The sequence below is a fragment of the Trichoderma gamsii genome, assembly GCF_001481775.2.
Source record: "Trichoderma gamsii strain T6085 chromosome Unknown Scaffold_34.2, whole genome shotgun sequence".
NCBI lineage: Eukaryota > Fungi > Ascomycota > Sordariomycetes > Hypocreales > Hypocreaceae > Trichoderma > Trichoderma gamsii.
The window spans coordinates 154,064-176,466 of record NW_020171371.1 but is presented as its reverse complement, the minus strand read 5'-3'; the positions used below and the strand labels follow the sequence as shown (position 1 = coordinate 176,466).

Genomic DNA, 22,403 nt, shown 5'->3' with positions numbered 1-22,403 from the left:
CGGATTAGGCTTATCTAGAAGGATGCAATCCCATGTTAACCATGGCCATAACATCTTACAAAGCCGTATTACCACTTGGTTGCCTTTGATGAGAAAATTGGTAGAGCTGACATGCAGTAATAAACAATCGATGTAAAGCAATCCTAGAAGCGCCAAAGTCGTTACGCTAGTTATGCTATATACTCCGTACCTGGCTAATGTTAAAGGGCCATCTATTAGCTGAACCCCGTGATCTCGCGTTTCCCGTCATGCCCCGCCTCGCGTCTCATCTTCTAGATCCAAGCTAATATCGAGTAAGAGAGCCAGCCGCTTATTCCAAAACCAGCCTTTCAGGATTGTATTGCGCATCAACTCGTAATTACCACCAGCGTCGGGGCAATCACAATGAGCAAGCAAGTCGAGCTCGCTCTTGTGTCGTTGATGCCAACGTATGGCTCCGATCTCCCACCAACCCTGGTCGAGTCCGCTGGCTCCCTGCTGGCCCAATCTCGACATCTAGCCAGCACGCTGAAGGCGGACGAGGAGATTGCCCGTCTCTATGCCTGTGCCCACATTGCCTGCAACCGGTATTGACTATAGCATCCGCGGGGCCACTTGTGAATTTACTGGCTGCTAACCAGCTGCAATCGCGATAGACTCAAGATTACACTAGATCTCCCGACAATTGAGCCGCGCCCACCGGTCCCACCCCGAGTATACAAGCGTTTGTATGCGCATCTTGACAATATCCTCCCCAACACATCAGCGAGCGGGCGTAGAACGAGGACAGCAAGCTCTAGACAACGAAATGCTGGCGAATCGCCGGCATCCTCACAATCACGACCTCTCCCTTCAAGGCCCGAGCCCAGCAAGGACAGCAGTCTGGCCCAATTCCGAAAGAGATCCGGCTCAGATACGAAAACCGCATTAAAGTCAGATCGAAAAGCGCACGCAAGTGTCAGGGAGTCGGATATATACCCCTGGATTCAGCCCGTCATTCGTCATTTATGCGTTGAGCCTGGACACAAGAAACTGGCGCCGTCAATGCTGGCGGGCATGGAGTCGATTTTACTCCCTGGAGGGCGAAAAACAAAGGATAAGTGGGCATTGGAGCACGCGACTGCGTTATGCGCAGCTGTGATTTTCTTTGTCGCCACGCGAATTAGGGATATCGATCAAGATCAAGCTATTCAGCCTGAAAACTACGTCCCTACCCGCACCGAAATTATTGGGCAGCTGAGCCGAGCGCGCCAGGACGTCACAGTAAAAGGAATAGAGCCGGATGCCCTTTGGGAAGGCTGGGCCGATATTACCGACGATGACTTTGATGCTGCGGTGTCAAGAGTTCGCGAAAACGGCTGGCTTGAGGCCGATTGGTACGATGGCATCGCAGACGTCATCAATATGGGCATCCAACATGATGGTAGCGTGGTCGAGAATCAATATGAGGATGGTGAGCTGCCAGTCCAGCAGCAGCGAGCCGATACCATGTTTCAAGAGAAGTATGATTACTTGAGCGAGAGCCGTAGAGCGGAGTACGAGACGTGGAAGGCGGCCATATTAGGGCGCATTTCAGCGCTGTCTGCGTCTATAGAGGCCGGTGGAGGGGATGATACCCAATGAACAGTTCCAAACGGCAACTGGCTATCAATATTAAAATGGCAAGATGATTATATACAGAATTTCCTACCTCGAATTAATGTACATGTACTCTGTAACCAACTGCATTCTGCCCAGACCCTAGGCCAGTTTGCCTGGGACAAAGGGGTGTCCTGCACTTAATCCTCCGTCGACAGCCCAAGCCTGACCATTTATATAGCTGGACTCATCACTGCCCAGGAACAGCACTACGCGGGCAACCTCGTCAGCATGTCCACCCCGCCTCGTCGGGTTCAGCTGGCCAATCTTTCTCTCATTGCCGCGAGCGCGCGCAGCTTCATACACGGGTGCAGTCATGCCCGTCTCAATGATGCCGGGGCAAATGGCATTTATGCGGACGCCAGTGCCCGTAAGCTGGTAGGACATTGTCTGGGCGAGGGAGACAACCGCAGCTTTGGAGGATGAGTAGGGGGTGCTGCCGGCGTTTGAGCGCAGGCCGGCAACAGAGGCGGTGCCGATGATGCTTCCGCTGGGCTTGGGTTTCTGCGGAGATGTCTTTTTCATTGCCGGGGCGGCATATTTGGTTGCGAGGAAAACGCTGTTTAATGAACGTTAGTTTCTGAATGAGGCGTTGATGTGTGGATGTCAAAGAAGTGGTTCTATAAGAGAGAAACAGACCTCAGAGTGTTGACTTTGTGTACGTTCATAAAATCTTCAGCGCTGATATCAGTAAAGACTACGTTGGGGCCTGTAATTCCGGCATTGGCAAAGAAGACATCCAGGCGGCCGTAGCGTTCCATTGCGTCGTCTACAACGGCCTTGACTTTGGCCTCATCCGCGGCATCAAACTGACGCGTCTGAATCTCGACATTAGGATACAGCTGGTTGATTTCCTTCTTGTGAGCCTCAAGATTTGATGCGTCAAAATCGCAAAGGTAGATTGCCCGGGCGCCGCTCTCGGCAAACTGATGAGCTGTAGCCCGGCCAATTCCAAGCGCAGAGTTGGCGCCTGTAATAGAGAGATGTGTGAGAAAAAGCGCTGAGAACCGAGCTTGTCATACACAGCGAGGGGCCACGTACCGGTGATGATGACGACTTTGTCTTGGGCTCGCGGCTTGCTGGATCCGGCCGCAACCTTGGCAATGGGAGGGAGCTGAGAGGACATGGTTGAGTGAGAAGAGGTTGCACAGGATAGTTGTGGCTGCGTGGGATCTTAGCCAGTGCAGTTGAGCGCGTTAGAGTTGTTAAGGGTATGTTAAGATATGGCAAGTATATCTTCAAGATATAGATGGATGAGGGCGGAATCGAGGTTTCAAAAAGAAGGTAGTGTAAGATGATGTATTGAAATTTGTAAACGGCAATTGACAGCGAAACTGCATGGAAGCTGCTCTAAGCTCATTATCCAACTCCGGGGAACAGAGGAGACTCCGCCAAAGTGCCGAGGCACAGCCATTGGGGCGCCGAGGACTTAAGGCTGGCTGAGCGAAGATTCGGTGTGGAGCATGGGGTTCTCCCCGCATGTTTAAACGGTCTACAGGGGGATCAGATCTTGCGATGTTAGTGGAGAGAGAGGCTTCGAAATATCTGTATTGTTTCTGCCAAGATACTAGTAGCACTGAAGTGCATATAGGAATATCTGACGCCTGGATGAGGATACAGTAGCAGAAGCGAGACCTGTATCTTCTGTACAGGTACCAGGTAGTCATGGATCAGCCTCAGGCACCCAGAGGAGGAACCTTTGTAGCAACGCTTTACAACCACCATCATTCGCCTTGTTCCACGCTTTATCTAGACGCGCATGCACTGAGCCAAAAGAAAAAAAAAATGCTCCATATACGAGAGTGCCTACATATCTGAGAAGCATAAGCCTTCCTTCCACCAGCTGCGCCTCCAATTGGCTCCTCGAGGGCCTAATCGTGCATAACAAACGCCAGCGCCGTCTATCTCATTAGATTCACACACAGCTGCACTTATGCAAGGGCTGCTCGTTTTCCAATCACATCTATTTCCTACGAGCTCAGCTGACCAGACTCTTCTAGGATGGGCATCCAGACACTGATCCCGTATTGAGCCTGCGCTAGGGTTTACAGCGCAAGCTAACGTTGTGCTCGTCCTGCAACTACACCTTTGAGAAGCCCGATATCTGCTCCCAAGCCTTTTCACATACTTTGTCACACCGCTGGAGGATTGTGATTGTGTGCCCCGGTGGCGGCTCCATGCATTGGCCTGTGACTTGGTCGCGTAAGCCAAGCTCTGTATACGGACGCCCTGCATCGTTCATTGGGGTCACAGCATGAGAACGCCAGCTCTTCCAGGGTACATCTACGCCCATGTATAGACAGCCCTTTTGATGAAGACGTATTTGACTCGGGCCCCGACAGCATGAGCTAGGGAAAAATCGCTACCGAAGACGTCACATCTCTTCTTCTCTCCTTCTCTTCCTCTTCCGTTTTAGTCGCTATGGTACAACGAATAAAGCTTTTCTTAGCTGCAACCTCGAAAGTTCTACTTTCAGTTACTGGAGAGTAATGAGTGCCAGCTGAGCGAATACGAAAGCTGTCGTGGCTAGCTGAGAGTCTTTTCATTCAGCTTGTTTGCACCATCGTGCAAGTTTCGAGACCCCCATGACGCTATCTCAGCCGCTTGGGCGGCTATACTCCTACACGATCGACTCTGCGTCTCTCCCTCCATTTGCTCTCAGTGGTGCTGGATAAAATAGATTTCTTGATGACGAAAATGGGTTATGGTGGTCGTTCTGCACACGGGTTGGTTTCACCGTTCCTCGCTATCTTTCTTTCCTGATGGTCGGTGATACCTTGACTCTTTTCTTCTCTGCCATTACCCTCATTGCGGCCTTGGCAGCATTCTATTTGCATTATGTCCGAGCCAAGTGGCTTCTATCCTGCTGCCAGGGTGTAGCCGCATATGGAACAACACTTGTCATGCTATTCATTAGTGACTGTGGCGAGATTGGAAGCGAGCGTGCAATGTTGGTTCTTGTTTGCTAGGCTTCGCCTATTCCTGAACCAATACCTGCTTATCGCAAATAATCATCTCACTTGAACTTGGGGCATTACGAGATGCGTGACTAATCTCGTCCTACTTCCTACCACCGACGAATTTCATCTCTTGATCAAGAGGAAGAGGAATAGATGTTGCTCGATTTTTCTTTTTGCTGAGGCCAGGATAAATTGCAATTGCAAGTTCTGAGAGAGGGGCAGAAAAGTCCAACATTGCACCGAACAACATCGGATTCCTTTATAATGACTCTCTCATACACCATTTTGCGGCGAATGAGAGAATGCTGCTGGCTGGTTTGAGAAACCACCTCTGCCAGGCGTCGCCTGATTTGTGAAGCAGCGTCGGCAACTGCAGGACAAACTCGAGCTCAACTAGATTGATGTCGTACAAGCTTGCTGCCAGGCTATTGGGCAGCATTGGTACATGAAAACTTCAGCTCTAGAACAAACTAAAGCGGCTAATCTTTCGAAAAGGGAAGACGCACAGGCTTTTCACAGAGCAAAATAGTCTAGTGTGTTTGCTCTAAGACTATCACGCTGACATTGCTAAGCGATTCGTTTTATGAACAATCAGAAGAATAGGGGGGTTACTGGCCATAGGGCTGTTTGTGCCTTCGAATCTCTGTTTCTTCCATGTAGGTTCCGATCTTCCACGAGGAAGCCATGAGACAACAGGGGTCGAGAAAGCCACTAGGAAGCAATAATCCGTTACCGGGGTCCTTTTTTCCCTACGAGATGGTTCCACACGATACACAAATTCCTGGAAGCGAGCTGATATCGAATAATCTACAACTTGGCCAGCTTGTGGGCCCCTAGGCTGCACTCCCCTCCAACAAGGCCATCCAATATGGTATCTGCATGGCTTCCACTCCAGCATTAGCGCTGTTGCCGTATCCGATGGGCCCCGAAGCCCATGAGCACTATTAGGCCCTTAAACCGCAATAATACCTACGCAGCTTCGCCTCCAGTCCAAAGCTCATACGAGGCCGCCTCTTCGGGAGCGGTACGCCGCAGAGCCGTGTGAGACCCACCTGCATATGATCCCGTCCGGTGCTCGTCCATTTCCGGTTTGAACTCCTCTGTATCCCTTGCCAAAAAGACCATGGACCATCTTAGCACTTGTGTTTCCTTCTCGTACCGAGTTTGGACTTGTCCAGGATATATAGTAGGCGCAGAGCCTCTCGAGGTCATGTATCGCCTTGATACTTTTGCAATTCATGCTTTTGGCTTTACGAGCTGACTGATATAATATTGTATTTCTTCCTATACAATATACGGCATTTGGCTTTTATACGATATCGACTCATGACTTCTCTTTATAATTTGCTTATTAGTCAGTAATTAATTTTACGACTCGACGACAGTATCAACTTCTATGACATTCAGATAGATAAGCACTCAAGAGGTTTGAAGACGAAAACATCATGGACAAAACTGTTCACATTGACGACTCTCATGTCGCTCAAGATGTATTTGGTTGTTCTGCGGAATGCCGAGCTCAGTTTTTGACTGTGCTGGCATCCAGCGACAGGATGCTCAAGACAATAATATGTCAGACGCTCCCAGATGAACACGGAGGCGGAAGAGATGATTTTCATATTCCTTATTATTGCGGCTCACAACCATGCAAGATCAACGGCAAGGACGACGCTGATCAACAATGTGCGTTGAATACGTGAAAGGAATGCTTTTTATCAATTTAACTCTTGTGTTAGTCATCATCAGTCGACTTATCAGCGTTTGTGAAAGGTATTGTACAGTTCTTTTGATGTATGTGGTAAATACACGATTGCTAACGTGGATTGTAGCGATGAACTGTTCAAATTGGCACCGCCAGATCAGGATCACGCCGTCTCAGATGACGAACAGGAACACATTCATCGACCAGAGAAACTTTTCACTGCACCAGCCGTTGCTTTCCCAGCTGCAACTCCGTCAGAATCCGTCAAAGAAGGGTTCCATACGGTCACAATTAAAGACCGCTTCTCTGGTATTCCTTCTGCAGTACCCGATTTGACCGCTTCAGACCTCTCTGCCACTCATTTGGCTACCCCAACAGAGAGCTCAAAGTACCAGCATCAGCAGAGGTCAACCGTCGCAAACCAAGTATCCTCCACCACGAAAGTCACCATCGGAATATCCGTCATGGTTGGGGTTCTTGTCATTATTGGCTTCATCCTGTGGCACCTGAGAATGAACATACGCTTCCGCAACAAAAAACGCATCAGTCGTCCTATGAAATCCAGCAGCCCTCCCGCCTCGCCGCTCATTTCGCCATCGAGCTCGCATACCGCACCGCCAAAGGCCCCATTGACGCCGCCTGCACGACTTCAAGAGCGCCGTTTCTTGCTTCCGCGCGCATTGAGCCTTGGTCGTACCAATCAGCATCGTCAATATCAAGACGTATCCGTACGGGATAAGGCCGGAATGCCGTTGACGCCGCTTTCGCCTCTCTCGGTGTCCAGAGTGAGAAGAAGCCCCGGAGAAGGCGAGCGCCGGGGCATAACGGCAACGACAACGATTTCACTTACTACTTCTCCGACCAGACCGCGTAGGGACGACACTCCGTCAGAATCCAGCATTTCCAGCGTCTTCAGTCATGTTAGCACAGCCAGGGCCACGTCGAATGCATCCACAAGCTCGGCACCAAATAATTATACTAGTGTCACGGCTGCCGAATCTCCAAGGCTGCCGTCGCGTGTATATGAAGTATCGCCAACCGTTGGCCGTTTGGCAAGCCCTGGGCCGCCTCCTACTCGGGCGCTTCCCAGTCTCCCTCTGGATGGCCGAGCTAGTCCCTGGAAGCCGCCTCTGTCACCCACCGGCCTGGCCCGAAGAGGTTCGCCGAGCATCGAGTCTATATCAGAATCATCTATTGGTGTAAGTGAAGGAAATGGAGACTTTCAGAGGCCGCAAGGAGGAAATAGCCAAAGTGGCTCGAGGGGATCGATGGAGGTGCCTTTGAAGTCACCGAGAAGGGTGAGGCATGTGAGGAGCCCGTTGTTGAATGAGGTGCGTCTAGATAAAGTGGCGTGTATCTACTCGGAAGCTAGGATGTGTTAGGGGAAAAGGAGAAAAACATGTACGATCTATCAAAGCCGTGGAGCTGTCCGAGGCGAGCGGTCACCCACTTTTCCCCGTGGCGAACAGGATGTCTAACCACGAGATTGCAAAGATCATCCATGAAAACATAAGCATAGAGATATACGTTGGGTGGATTTAGGAGAAGGACTAATGAAACAGGTAAGTCGACTTATACAGCGAGCTTTGAGATAGACAGATATAACCCTTTCGATTTATAGCTTAACCATAATGCTCCATGTCCTAGCTTGTGTCTTTTTTTTTTCCCACGTTTGTAAAATCTAAATACCCTTGTCCTTCAATGAGTTGACAGTGTCAATCATGCTCTGCTCGATAGGGATCCAGTCAATCTTGAGCAGCTTGTTGGTCTCGTCGCAGTTCCACTTATACGCCTTGTTCTCATCAACGTGCTCGCCGCCCTTGACCTCCGGGCCAGGCAGCCGCTCCGCAAACTCAGGGAAGTTGTCACGGATGATCTTTGCAATCTCGTGGTTAGACGTCCTGCTCGCCACGGGGAACAGGCGGTGGCCGCTCGCCTCGGGCAGCTCCAGGGCCTTGATGTGCGCCTTGGCGGTGTCGCGCACGTCAATGTACAGGTCGACGGCCCCCGTCTCGGGGATCTCGGCCTTCCACTTGCCGCGCAGCAGGTCTGCGATGCGCTCGTTGGAGGCGTTGATGGCGTCGACGGACGCGAGGCTGTGCGCCACGGGGCCGAGGACCAGCGGCGGGTTGACCGTGACGAGGTCGAAGTTTGGCTTCTCGTTCTTGATAAAGTCCCATGCCAGGCGCTCGGACTCGACCTTGGAGACGTGGTAGCCGGTGGCGATGGAGCGGTTGGCGTCCTTGACCGTGTCTGGGTTCCAAGAGGACTCTGAAAAGGTGGCATTGGGATTCGTGAAGTCGTCCTCGGACAGGATGGCCGCAAAGGAGGATGTGATGACGACGCGCTTGACCTTTGGCGCAGACCGCTTGACGGCCTCGAGGATGCCCCGCGTGCCGTTGAGCGCAGGCGTGATGATTTCCTTTTGGGCGTCTGTGAAGGTGAAGAAGAGGGGGCTGGCCGTGTGAACCACGTACTCGAGATCGCCGTCGGGGCCCGAGGCGATCTTGGCGACGAGGTCGTCAAAGGCGCTGAGGACGGCAATGTCCGGGACGATGGCGACGGACAGGCGGCCGCTCTTGACGAGGTCTGCGTGGGCTTCCTTGATGAGATCGGCTTTGCTCTTTGTGCGGACGGTGGTGATGACTGTGTAGTTTTTGGCGAGGAGTTGTTCGAGGATGTGGGCTGTTTTTGATGAATCTGTCAGTTCTCCCTCTTCTTCTGATTCATTCTAAACTAAGGGTGTTTGGGACTGAGATAGTTTGAAGAAAATTGTATCAACGGAATAAACATACCGGCGATGAAGCCAGAACCACCTGTCTTCACGTGTTAGCAAAGTTGCGCTTATACACTCACACTCGCACGGATTATAAGGGATACGCAGCAACTACATACCTGTGAGAAGAACCTTGGTCATTTTGGATATGCCTTTTTCTTAATTAGAATTCAGTGTCTGTATAGTTGAGACTTTTTCAGAAGATGGAGAGCGCGAAAAAATTGTTGAGAAGTCGTCGAATATATATATCAAAGAATCTTCATCAAAAAGGCATGCTTCGCACTTATAAAAACCCCAGCGGGGAAGAAACGCCCGGTATAAAACAAAAAGCCACCAACATTTCCCTCTACCGCTCCAACATCTATCGGAATTGTTAGAAACAAACACTCCTGATTTCAAATCACATCTTTCAATTGTTTTGTCAAACAGTTTCGCGTCAAGTCTCGTCATGTCGCATCATCGCGGGGTGGAAAGACTTCCAACCAACGAGGTCTCAGAGCTACACATATTTCCGACTTTACGTAGTCACACACACAGGCGGCCAACAAGCACCACCTCCGACTGAATCTACAACCCAAAAGCGTATAAGAGAAAGCTGCACAGGCCAGGATCCCCAGCAGCGTCTCCGAGCCGTGCGGGCTGGGGAGCCACTTTGGGTGCGACGGTGCTCCGTAGGATGGAGGGCCAAAAGTTCACATAATCCCGTGGACTAGGCAGAAAAATTATATCCGGCATCTATCCGGGCGTCGGGGCTGGAATAAAAGTGACAAAGATGAATGGTTACTATTGCTTGGTATCAATAATAGTATGGAGCAGTAAAAGTAACGCTTCGGACGCATCTTGAAGGAGTAGAGCGATCTCACCTTTAACCAGGATTATCCTTTAACCAAGATTAAGAACGTCCTTATCCCCGGCGGCAATGCTCCGTACCTATATGCAAGTAAATAGTAATAGATGAAAGGATTGCCTTATGCAGGTACAATCTTGTGAAATCCAAATCTCATCAATTTTTCATCGATTTTTCATCTACGTGCGTGCCCTCACTGGGCTTCAAGCTTCAAGCTGCATGCTTCACAGATGGAATAGATTGAAAAGAGAAACATCGTTTTCCGAGGTATATAGAAAGCCCGGCGGTGATCAAATGTACAAGATAGGATTTTTGTAATACAATACAGTAGCATTTCGTCATCAAGAAATACCCTCCTCCACCCTCCAAGAGCCAATTTTTGGTTTAAATGTGTTCATTTCAGGCCACGCCTCGCTGCTCAACACACACTCTCTCTCTTTAGCCATACGTTTCCCGGTTAGACGTAGCTCTTTTCTTCCCTCCAAACACATACCATGGTAGGAAATAGACGGGTACAAAGCCACCCAAGCCGCTGGGACCGGTTCTGCTTTGATCTGCTTTTTCAGTAATTCCAAGGAGGAAAATTATTCCGATTGAGGAAATAAAAAAAAATTAAACGTAATAAATCGCTTCGGCTTGCTCGATAGCCAAAATCCCTTTGGCCACTGCGAAATGAAGAGCTCCATGTACATAACACAAGGAGTGTGGTTTTCCCACTTTCCCAGCTCGATATCTATCACTTCATCGCATACCATATTGTGCTCCGCTATGCCAAATGATGCCTCCACAACCCGGCCATAATCTTCACTTTGGCATCATCAATGCCACCTTACTTCTTATGTAGCAGATGACTTGGCAGAAGCTGGAGGAGCTGGTGTAATGGGTGGGTGAGGTTGAGGAACACCCAGGCCAGGAGGCCGAGGTATGTCGTCAGGAATTGGTAGAGTCAGGGGCCCCTTGGGCACAATTGTTCGGTCAGGTAGCTTCTCTCCTCGGATCACCTTCTCTACTTCATCTTTGTCCAGCGTTTCGTACTGAACAAGTGCCTGCGCCAGCAGATCAAGCTCTTTTCGCTTCTCCGTCAATAGCTTTCTCACATCTTCGTATGATTTCCTGAGCGACCTTTGGACTTCGCCTTCAATCAAAGCCTTGGTCTCGGAGCTGAGATTCTCATATCGTCTGCCATATTCAACAGGCCCCAGAGCGCTGGACATGCCAAAGTTTGTGACCATCATGAAACTCAAATCAGTAGCCCTCTCCAGATCCTATCGCAGTGATTAGCACGCATATTTGTCAAGGCAGTAGGGAAAAGCTAAGCTTACGTTGGAAACACCTGAAGTGACTTTGTCATCACCGTATCGCATTTCTTCTGCCATCTTGCCTCCGAGGAGCACGCGGATGTTGGACATGTATTCGGCCGCAGTGTAAGAGTACTTATCCATGGCGGGAACATGGGCAGTATGGCCTAGGGACGGACCCTTGGGAAGAATCGTAACCTTGTAGAGTCTGTTGGAGCTTTCCTTTTCGAATAGTTGGACAAGAGCGTGGCCGGCCTCGTGGTATGCCGTCATTTCCTTTTCTTTCTCCGTCACAACCATTGACTTTCTCTCTGCCCCCATGGTGATCCGGTCAAATGCCCAGTCAATGTCGTTCTTAGAAATCTCGCGAGCCTTTGCCCTGCTAGCGCGTAGCGCCGCGACGTTGAGCATGTTCTCAAGATCAGCACCAGATTGTCCAGGAGCGCGTGCAGCAATGGCTTCAAGGTCCACGTCGGGTGACAGCCTAATCTTCTTGGCATGGTGCTTCAAAATGGCGATGCGGCCGCGAACGTCCGGCAAATCCACGTTGATGTGTCGATCGAATCTTCCAGGTCGAGTAAGAGCCTTGTCAAGAAGCTTGGGCAAGTTGGTAGCTGCCATGATGATAATCTTTGTATCCGTGTCGAATCCATCAAGTTCTGTGAGCAATTGATTCAAGGTCTGCTTGGAATGAGCTTGATCCCTTGGGTTACGCTTTCCGCCAATCGCATCCAGTTCGTCAATGAAGATGATAGCAGGAGACTTGGCCTTGGCCGCAGCAAACAGTTCCCGAACGCGTTTGGCTCCAACACCGACAAAGATTTCATCAAATTCACTGCCGGACATGTAAAAGAAAGGAACGCCAGCTTCTCCGGCAACAGCACGAGCGAGAAGCGTCTTTCCAGTACCGGGGGGACCAACCAGCAAAACACCTTTGGGCAGCTTAGCACCGAGGTCGGAGAAACTTTCGGGGTTGCGGAGGAATTCGACAACCTCCTGTAGCTCTTCTTTGGCCTCGTCGCATCCGTGGACATCGTCAAATCGAGTTGTCTGTTTTTCAGCCTTGACCTCAGAGTCGGCCTTGGCACCAGGGCCACGTCTAAAGGTGCTCAGCGTCTCAATCAGGATTGTCACGGCTGCAAAGCACAGATAGGTGAATACGATGAAGGTAGCGAAAAACTTGACCCAGCGAAAGACAAGCGACCGAGTAGATTCTTGGACGACAACATGGATAGGCTCTCCCTTGACGCCCATTGAGCCACTGAGAGCGGCATTGGCGATGGCCTGTTCGTTTCCTGCCCATTGTCCACGTGCAAACCCAGGTGACGCTGTAGCCGTAGCCACGGTGCTCGTACCGCTGTTAAGAGCAGCCAGTGCCCTTTTATAAGCGTCGTCAGTGCCTGCATTCGTCGCAAAACGGCCAGTTTGATATCTTTCCACCAAGATGCCGGGCATGTTTGCTCTCAGAAGAAGCTGGTAGAAGGCGTTTTGAAGATTTGCGTTTCCGGGGTTCCTGTTTGCTGATTCTTCGACAGAAGCCAATTGACTGCGAGAAATTCCATTTGCTGTTCCAAAGCCTCTGTGCTGCATACCGAGTGTTCCGGAGAGAACCCGGGTCGTGGACATTGCGCGTAGCGGGGTCGAGACGGCGGGGGCAGATCGCATGAACAGATTGACCAGAGGAGGCGAGACGGTGTTGATGGGCTGGAAGAAGGGTCGTCGAAGGATTGGATTCGCTGCGAGCAAACCAACCCGACCCAGTCCAGAGACGGATGCGCGAATGTCGGTTGGCGCCATCACGCTGGGTGTGGCAGCCTTAAGAACGGACGCAGGTGCTTGTTGGAGGAAGTCGGGCAACTGGATCCGCGTCGACTAGATACGTACATAATCAAAGTTAGATCTATGAGTGCGTACAGACGATTCGCAAGAGGTTATTCCCACCTTCTCAGCAGAGGACTCTGATCGCGCAGTCTCGGCTGTACCAGTCGCATCGATTTGCTGGCGGGGCACGGCCGAAGGTCGCCAGGGCCTCGCGAGAGTGCTGGTTATCGAAGGCAAAGTGTCCGCTGCGGCTGCTGCCATTGACTGTTCATCGATCTGTCAGCATCTGGCTTCGGATTTCGGAGTTCAGGGGCGCTCAGTTCGGGATGGATGGCGAGAGGCGAGAGGCGAGAGGGCAAGTACTTACAGGCAGCAGACCACCGTGGAACGCCATCGTCACGAATGACGTCGCCTATATCAAGGCGAGAGTTGAATGGTGAATGTCAAGCCCAGCGATAGTCAGGATGAAAGAAACCTAGAGACAGAGAGACAAGTGACAGCCAATGCCGTCCTATCGTATGACGTGGTGTAGCAGCCTGTCCGGCCGGGACCTGGCGCTATCGAGAGGCCCGCCTACTCCAGCAAAGCCGAAGGAGACTGAGGCTGAAATAGTGGCCCTTTCCAATCGTTGAGAAAGGGGACGTGGTAGTTGATCGTGGATGAAGGGATTTTCGGATACAAGAATCTACCCCCAAGTCCTCATCGTGCCGCCTGGACTCGCGTTTGAGAATGGAAGAGAACTTGCCACTCAATCGGCCCCAGCGCACTCGGCGACGATCGGTTGACCAGCTTTTCCGAGCCTTCACCGCGCCTTAGTCAGCGCCCTCAAGGGACCTTGTGACGTGTCACATGACAGAAGCTCATAGAAAGCCGACTTGTCGTTCTGTTTTAGGAAATTCTTAGCTCCAGCATTGATCTGGCGCTTTATTATGGTTCTGTATTTGACAGCTGCGAAATGAATGACTTGATGGAAAGCACGCTGGGAGGTGAAATCAAATACAGATAAGTTTCATTTCGTTCATATAAAGCTATAACTCATACATAAGATCCCCTCGAATAGAATTACCAATACGTGCGTATATATACATGTTCTTGTAACAGGGCTGCTACCGCCTAGTAGAACATTGAAGTTTGTGATTGTACAGGGTGCCGTTTGAGAGGCCCAATGAAAACATACACATTCATGCCATTCCCTCTGGACTCCTAATGTTTCCGAAAGTTGCCCATTTTTTTTTTTCTTTTTGGGGGGTCTTTTTCTACTTATTTTTTTGTTCAAGTAGCTTGAGACTGTGTACAGTCCCAGAAGGCGACAAACCGCTCAGATGAAAAGAGTTTCGAATCCAAACCACGGCTCGGACTTGATTAGCGCAGGCGAAGTATAATCTTCTATTGTATGATTTGAAATCTGATGTGCTGCGATTGACATTTGATGTTGCGACTGTTGTGCCTGTTGAGGATATACCATTGCTCGTTCAAGTTGCTCCATTGAAGATGTGTTAAAATTGTTTAACAGAGGATAGTCATGGCTTATTTCATCATATGGCGGCATGACAAAATGGAATAGTGGATTTCCTTGTAGGGTTGTCGCTCCCCTATTTGAAGTGCTGGCGAAGCTTAGAGATGAGCCCGTCATGTTAATCGTAGGTTGGCGCACTTGCTCAGTCAAGCAATGATATTCAGCAGTCAATAATCCATTGTTGTCGAACAACTTGTCCATGTCATAGCCATATTCTTGCTCATCCATCGGATCCACAGACGGCGAGTATGCAGTTGCCCTTCCCTGGAATATCGAGACTTGTGGAATCGAATTGTCCTGGAGAGGCTTGGGTGTATCTGGCTGAGCAGTTGTAGATGGCGACCGGCTTGACTCTGAATCAGAGATGCTTTCTCCTCTTGGAGCATGGAAAAAATTACGCTGTTGAAGTTGGTTTTCTTGCTTGACCAAGAATTTCCTACGGCAGAGGCTAAATGGAGTCAGCTATGCATCCGCTTTTAAGAGTAAGATGAGAGAGAAGAGACTTACCCCTTGGGACACTCTATATGCCCACATCTACGAGGGCGTTTTCTGGCATGTACATGACGATGCCTGGAAAGGCTCGAAGACTGATCTTGCTATGAGTTTCTGGATCCGTCAAATGGCTTGTGGTTGCATGAAACATACATCAGAGAATCTTTTGATGCAGCCAAGGTATTGGCACTCGTGCGGCTTCTCGCCGGTATGCGTCCGGGTGTGGACAACGAGAGCACTGCGCTGAATAAACCGCTTTTCACAGCCAGGCGCCGTGCAAGGGTGTGGTCGATCATCCGTGTGGATTTTATAGTGTCTCGTCAAATCCGATCTTCGCTTGAAGGCCTACAAGTAAATTAGTACCCAGGTAAAACAATTGGGCTCGCGCAGTGAGTTGTTCCTCTTACCTTGGTACAGGACTCCCATTTGCAGCGAAATGGTCGCAAGTCAGGCTCGCACAATAATCTCTGAGAGATCATTGTGACATACGACTGTATCAGAGAAGTGTGTTTGGTCTGTCTGAGTGCTTCTGGCGGCAGTGATTCAGCCAATTGGGGCTGTGTGGAACGAAAGATGGCAGATGAGGTTGGATTCAATACCCAGAGGCATAAATGGATGCAATGATTGTGACAAAAGAAGGTAAGATTGGTTTGTGGAATGGGATACCAGGTAGGTATATATGTACGTATGCTATTCTTAGACGAGCCAGGGATGGAGCCAACTTGTTCAGCCGGAGCTCGAAAATGATTAAATATCTGGGGCACACGATGCCAGTATGTTCCACGCAGTACAATTGCGGATCCTAAACTGTGCCAGCCAGATTTGAGTGACCTATTAGGCGGCCAGGAACGAGTCGGAAGAACCGTGCAGATATTGGTCCACTGGCTCCCGCGGAACTGGCAGAGAAGTTCCGGAACTAGCAAAGGGTGATAATGAAAGTAGTTGCAGAGGCGTTGTGTAACGAAGGTAGTCAAGAGGGGAGTGCAATAGTTGGCCTTGATAATGACCTTAGTGATGTGAGCTAGCGGAGAGAGAAATTCGATAGGCCAGTCGAGTATAAGTCACTCCGGAGTGCTGGACACGGGTCGGCTGCGATGATAGGCTAAGAGTGGTCACTTTAGGTTTAGGCAAAGTAATAGGTGCCAAACTCAGAGACTGAGTAAAAAGGAGGGAGGGGAAATGTGAAGAGAGAACGTAGCAGAGAAGAAAAAAGAAGTAGAAGGAGTGGGGGTTGTTTCTTCGTTTTCTTCTAGAGTTCTTCCCACAGCTTCTGAATGATAGACAGGTCCTGGGAATGGGCCGTGGTGGTTGCAAGCTGAACGGGTGAAGAAAGAAGCGATGCCATATATATAGGTGACATGTAAGTGCGTGTTGCTCTCTTTGTGACAAGTAAATAAATATAGAACTGTGATATAATCGCCGATATGATACACTGAGCGAGGCAGGGGTTCGGCGAGCGCGAAATAGCTATCGTGGGAGAACCGGTAGCCGTCGTCTCTCTGGGAAGCCGAGCTAAGCAAAATAGCCATTCTTGGTCACAACCGTGCAGAAGTACATTGGACGATTTTGACAAAAACGTGTATAGTGTATAGCAGGGGCAACAGTGGGAGGGCAGATCAAAAGCTAGACCCCCCCTCCCTCTTTCTTTCTCTCAATCGTCCTATTTTGGCATATGAGAAGGCACACTATCTAGTCATTTCAGGTTAGCTATTATACGACTGCTATTGCATTGGTTTGGACCCAGCAGACAAAGCCAAGTCTCGCTTGATTGAGTTAGTATAAACATACAGATAAGCTCTTTGTTGCAGATAATCCTTGGAGGGTCTCGTGAGTGTTTCATCATGAGGCACAGGGAATACGCAAGGTCAAACAAAGGAGGGGAGCAAAACTCAAGACAGAGCTCACTAGCCTCTCTCTAGATAGCTCCAATGCGTCCAAGTTAGATCTCGAACCTGACCTCAGAAATGGAAGACAGCCATACGGACCTCTCCGGGAACTTGATTGACACCAGGACAAGGACAAGGGCGTGGCTCTGATACCACTAGTAGTGTATTGGCTAGCGGATGTTCCGGGGTGGAGGCTGGAGGAGTGAGTGGTTTTAGATACACGAGGTGAATGTATACTCGTACAGAGTAGATCGTGTAGTGCTATGCCTTGGAAGCTTAGATTGTATGCTTGAAACCTACCTATTATCTATCAAGTACATCATAATTTGCATGTACCCCATACTTAGTACCTAATACTTCGTACCTGCAAGCTTGCAGACGCCCACACTCCGAGGCTTGTTAGTTCTCAGTTAGGAGGGAAGGATCGTCAGAGAACACAGAGTGGATAATAACACAAAAGAGAGTGAGAGAGAGAGTAAAACAAGGCACAAGTACATTAAGAGGGAAAAAAGAACCAAGAAGTAGTAGTAGAAGTGGAGAATCCTTGGAAGCATGTGTTATTGAGTGAATGGTAGGCTGTGCTTACTTGCCGTAGTATAGGGAATAGTTATAGTACCACTGCAAAAAATTATCACAATTGAGCTTACCTCTGGGTTGTACTGCTTTCTTGAAAAGTCATGGCGGCGGGCGTAACCTCTGAACCCTGCCATAGCTGTGCGTTTATACAGCATATGCCATGCACTTAGCACGAGGAAACATGCCAACGAGATGGATCCTGCCTGTGCGTCGCCATTTTGCGGAGAGCCTTGGTCCGATGTTCATTTTGACAAACCCCATAGACTAACCCATAGTCCAGAGCCGCAGGCGGGTGAAACAACGGCCATGAGATGGATGGGGTTGTCGGATGGACGTGCGTCGGATCTGCCGCTAAACTTTAGTCAGGGCTCACCAAGATGGTCTTCTCCACCCAGACCAGCCAGACTGGGATGCCTGCGTGGAAGAGTGTGTGTGATGCAGCTCATAATGTTTCCCCAGCTAAGGGAGGATTTGATTTCCGGCAGCCAGTGCACCTACATGAAGTTTGATTAGCGGGCACTCGGTATGCGGCTTGTACGTAACGATGTGGTTCTGGGCTCAGCTCAGTAAGTGTTTGCATCACCTATACCTTGTCTGTAGCATCAGCAAATATTGATTGCTGCTTTGGTGGGTATTACGTGAGGCTGCATCGATTCATTTAGATACGGTTCTGGAGCATACTTATCTAGGTAGCTGGATCCCATGAGGAGCAAACTAGGGCCCCTCAGGCGGCGGCCAAGGTGCACGGATTAATAGGCGCATGTAGGTGAGTGATGGTATCCTTGCAATATCAGATGCCGCCTCACTTGTATCCATTAGTAGGTACTCCATATCGAATCACACTTTTGCCATTGGCTTTGCGTTGGTGTATTTCACTAGGGGCCTATATCACACGCTGGATCATGCCTGGCCTGATTCTGAGCTAGTTCCTAGGTATCAATTAGTATAATTCAAGCCCAGTGGATACTCCCACATACCAAAGCTATAGCTTTTTGATGCGAGTACTTCATACCTTGGTGCTCCCAGCAGCAGCGAGTGAGGAGACAGAGGTGGAGACGGCGACGTGCAGATACTGAGGGGGCCAAAGAACCAGAAACTCCACCGCGGCTGCTGCGCAAGGTGGCCGGCCGTTGGGTCGAGTTGACTTTAATTGTGTGTTGTATATTCTCGTATATTCTCGCTTTGCTCCTGCAGACGCATCCATCGCACGGAGCGGCTCGTACGTGTTCCTAGAGATATTATCAGTACCTCTTAATACCTATATACATACATTAGATTGAGGCGATGTGCATCTTATTGACTCTTGCTTGGACAAGGTCAGGTTGGTTGCACAAGTTCGGCTGGCTGCCGGCTGATGTAGGTGCTCTTGATAAATCGATGGTCCCAAACTCCAGCTACACCACGGCATCTGGTATTCTTCCCGTTAACCTGCTTGTTTGATCCTTTGCTTGTTTGTTTCATGGGGCTAAAACGTTGAGAGCGGAAATCACGATGGAAGTATACAGCTTGCACTTGAGCCAAAGATGGCGTGCTATTGCAGCAGAAGAGGATTCCCACGTGGTCGCCTGAGGAGGTATCTATCCCGTGTGAGATACTGCCGGTCATGGTAGCCACGTTATTGACAACTGCCCACGCCAGGTACCTCTGTCGAGGGTTGCATTCAAGTACTAGTACCTACATCAGGCATGCCGCGCGGGAAATGGCTTTTCCGACCCAGCCCACAGATTGTCTCTTGTGAAGTTCGTAGGGCATAACATGCGTCTTCCTGCATCTCATTTACTCCTTGGCACTGTCAGTCCAGTATACGAATACACTCGCAGAGCCAAGCAGCATAGGCAAAGCAGCCATAGGCGTCACTCGCATCGACGTTTAGGAATCATGCTCATGAAAATAGATCGGACGACGTTTGGGCGGTAGCATCGCCAGGAACTCCGCCCAGCTATGGAGGAGAAGGATCTGCATCCTTTTTTGCTCCCTTGGTTATTTGGTGATAGGGATTTACGGGACAGTACCTACGTCAAGGGCCTTGCCAAGCTGCGCTAGAATATGCGCCCAGATTCTATTCTTGATGAACCGGTTTATCAAACCAACCTTGCTTTGCTTGCGGGTGCTGCAGCGTCAGCGGCCTGGACAGAGACCCCCTAACCAAGGCCAAATGCCTGCAAAGCAACCCTGACGCTCTCTATTCCCGGCGGCTGGATCACCGAAGCCCCCATCTCTGTACATACATCAACCCGCATGCGTGTCTTACCACCCATCCGACGCCGGGTTGTGCCAGTCGCAGCGTTGCAGTAGCACATTTAAGACGAGACCGCTTGGAGCCGCTCCTATTGATTCGAGCTCGAGAGGGGGTTGGGAGAGTCCTCGGTACGTCAAACTAGTGGATGGAGCGTCAAGATCCATGCCTATAATTGTTCTAATATTGCATTAGTAGATCATGGAATCGACCAGGGTTCATTACCTCGACTCCATCACCCCCAGCCAAGTGACCCAGCGGGCATTCTCCTCGCCACCTCGCCATATGGTGCACTCGGCTACACAGTGTTAATAACAGATGACGGTTTCAAGTGTATACCGAGTGAAACATCAAAAACGGCCTCGCAGCTTTATTTCCCAGACTGACCAAATGAATACGCCTTAGGCTTTGTTTAATATCGCTCGTATATTACCTTTCCTTAACTTTTACCTGTCGATACACAATTACTCTACCGACACGAGTGATGAATCACCAAATCGTTGTTATACATACGCAGGCAGTCAACCAAACGGAGTACATGAGTATTCTCCGCTGCCCACTCGAAAGCATGTTGGGGCCTGGCTCGGACGGCAATCATGCTCCAAGGATGGCTGAGTATCAGGACTAATGTTTCACCCGACTCCCACCTATGCAAAGCACCGGCACGAAACAAAATGACAAATAGAGACAGTACGTCTCGCCCCAGGTTCAAGGATTACTAGTCCAAGAATTACTTGCGCTAGCTATTCATCTATTAACCGAACCGCTGCTATCCACGTGGTGGGATCTTAACGCGGCCTTGAGCCGATCAAAAGAATCACTAGCGAGCGTTTCAGGAACAGTAAATCCCGTGCGGATGCCGACTAAAGTGGTGGTCAGCATCACCACTGCCGTCCTGCCTAATATATCGCATGCGGCTTACACGCTCTTTAGCGCAATCGACGCCAGGAGCAAAAGGGAGCAGTGATATACTCCAAAGTACCACCAGGATGGCTAGTTGGCTGGGGCAGTTTTTCGACATGCCTTTTTGAGAAGCAAAGGCTAGCTTAGATTAGACATCCATGAGGCAGTGATCGTACTCTCAGACTCTGTCTTGCATTTCTGCCCGGCCTTCCAGTTCCTCCACATGTTTGTCTCTGGACCGGAATGCCATATGCGGCTACTTTCACTAAGCTCCGCATTTTAGACTGCCAGTGTGGTCATGGCTGCGGAAACATGCCGACGATGATTGCCAGTTGATGATCTCTAATCATTGGCACTCTTAGCTACTGTCACTTTAAGGCCGCAGCTAGTATTCCACTCTCTGTCGATCTGAAACGCGCAAATCGTGTTGCATAATTACCCGTTTAACTTATATTCTAATCAAAATACGCACATGATGCCGAGAGTACGGAGGAGGCTCATTATCATGGCTGCAGAGAAAGAACTTCAATTGCCGAGGCACCTGAAACCGGACAGACACCTTTGGGCTCATATGCTTCAACGTAGTTTTAGAGATGAAACCAACCTCTTAACAAGTATCAAGAAGGGGAGAAGCCGACTTGTCATTCTCCAGGGGCTATACACAGCCACGAATTGGAATATGAGGTTCCTATTTACGCTGTCTCAGGTCATACAAACTATTCTCCTCCGCATATGCAGTGCAAGTGATGCCTGCATGCTACCAGGTATGTGTACCATTAGACCTAGTACTGTTTACAACTAACCAAAACCAAATCTGTCGACGCAGACATTAAGTACACAAAGAGTTGAATTGTCATACCGAGGGGCAAAATGCAGCGTTACGCTGTAGAGTCCTCACATCGAATTGCTAAAGGCCAAACGAGATCTTGTCGTCGCAGTGGATCTAGTGGTTACTTCAGCTGCAATCAGCAAAAGAGGCAGTCAACCCCGAAGTACGTTTCCATACCCCTATCTAGTGCCATCAGCAATACAAGACAAATAACGCCACAGTTTAGGCGTTTCATTCCATACTTGGAACGAAGAATGGAAGCTTCTATCTCCGCTACGCCGAGCCTAACGCTTCTCTCTTCTGGCAGTTCATTTGTTTACGTGTTTTCAACACTAAACAAAGAGTAGTCGCCGTATGTTGAGGAATTTTTGAGCTATCTATGTGAGCTGAAGTACAGTGGCTAATGACCGTGCTCAGTGGGCTATCACATTTACTATGCAGCATTGTATGCATGTGAGCACACTTAGACTACTCCTGTCTGCTCCAATCGGAGAACTGCAATGGAGGTCCAAGAACCCGGTATACGTCATGCAATTGGCATTGAGAAGCACTCTCGTGGAACCCCCCCTGCTTCTGGTGCCCTTTGTCTCCAAGTCGTCATTGCAGCAGTCTCCACTCGGTGAAGCTCGTCTGCAAGGGCTACGAGCTGAAATCTTGGTTGAGAATGGCTGGATTGGATATCATCAAATCTGGCAGCCATGGTTGGGGAACCGGAACACCAAAGCCCCGATCCATCGCGCTATAACCACGTATGCAGTGTTACAAGGGGTGGCAGCTCCGACACGGTCATCCCAGCCTGCTAAAACAAATCTGCGAACTGAAACAGATAACCCAGCCAGCATACTCTTGCCACCGCGGAGAGCCGCTTGATACTGTGGACTCCGTACTTCAAACTATGGGCGACAATGTACCACGTTGTAAGCTCATGGCAATTCCGAATCGGC

At 49.8% G+C, this 22,403-nt stretch overlaps 6 protein-coding genes across 6 annotated transcripts; 2 read left to right on the top strand and 4 right to left on the bottom strand.

The window, feature by feature from the left end:
- Positions 1–384: 384 nt before the first annotated feature.
- TGAM01_v208302 (hypothetical protein) lies at positions 385–1,602 on the top strand (the record flags this gene model as incomplete). The annotated part of the gene is made up of 2 exons (XM_018807939.1): positions 385–566; positions 621–1,602. 2 exons carry the CDS (start codon positions 385–387, stop codon positions 1,600–1,602), a joined length of 1,164 nt encoding a protein of 387 aa, XP_018658844.1.
- Positions 1,603–1,719: 117 nt separating this feature from the next.
- On the bottom strand, positions 1,720–2,743 carry TGAM01_v208301 (3-oxoacyl-(acyl-carrier protein) reductase; the record flags this gene model as incomplete). Its single annotated transcript, XM_018807940.1, has 3 exons — positions 1,720–2,176; positions 2,257–2,587; positions 2,659–2,743. 3 exons carry the CDS (start codon positions 2,741–2,743, stop codon positions 1,720–1,722), a joined length of 873 nt encoding a protein of 290 aa, XP_018658845.1.
- A 3,279-nt stretch (positions 2,744–6,022) lies between these two features.
- Positions 6,023–7,609, top strand: TGAM01_v208300 (hypothetical protein; the record flags this gene model as incomplete). The annotated part of the gene is made up of 4 exons (XM_018807941.1): positions 6,023–6,260; positions 6,314–6,347; positions 6,407–7,478; positions 7,526–7,609. The coding sequence occupies 4 exons, from the start codon at positions 6,023–6,025 to the stop codon at positions 7,607–7,609; spliced, it is 1,428 nt and encodes a 475-aa protein (XP_018658846.1).
- Positions 7,610–7,960: 351 nt separating this feature from the next.
- Positions 7,961–9,196, bottom strand: TGAM01_v208299 (ketoreductase; the record flags this gene model as incomplete). Its single annotated transcript, XM_018807942.1, has 3 exons — positions 7,961–8,964; positions 9,075–9,095; positions 9,175–9,196. 3 exons carry the CDS (start codon positions 9,194–9,196, stop codon positions 7,961–7,963), a joined length of 1,047 nt encoding a protein of 348 aa, XP_018658847.1.
- A 1,983-nt stretch (positions 9,197–11,179) lies between these two features.
- Positions 11,180–12,454, bottom strand: TGAM01_v208298 (cell division protease ftsH; the record flags this gene model as incomplete). Its single annotated transcript, XM_018807943.2, has 1 exon — positions 11,180–12,454. One exon carries the CDS (start codon positions 12,452–12,454, stop codon positions 11,180–11,182), a length of 1,275 nt encoding a protein of 424 aa, XP_018658848.2.
- A 1,885-nt stretch (positions 12,455–14,339) lies between these two features.
- Positions 14,340–15,508, bottom strand: TGAM01_v208297 (hypothetical protein; the record flags this gene model as incomplete). Its single annotated transcript, XM_024550297.1, has 4 exons — positions 14,340–14,985; positions 15,045–15,124; positions 15,183–15,374; positions 15,437–15,508. 4 exons carry the CDS (start codon positions 15,506–15,508, stop codon positions 14,340–14,342), a joined length of 990 nt encoding a protein of 329 aa, XP_024404954.1.
- Positions 15,509–22,403: the final 6,895 nt, after the last annotated feature.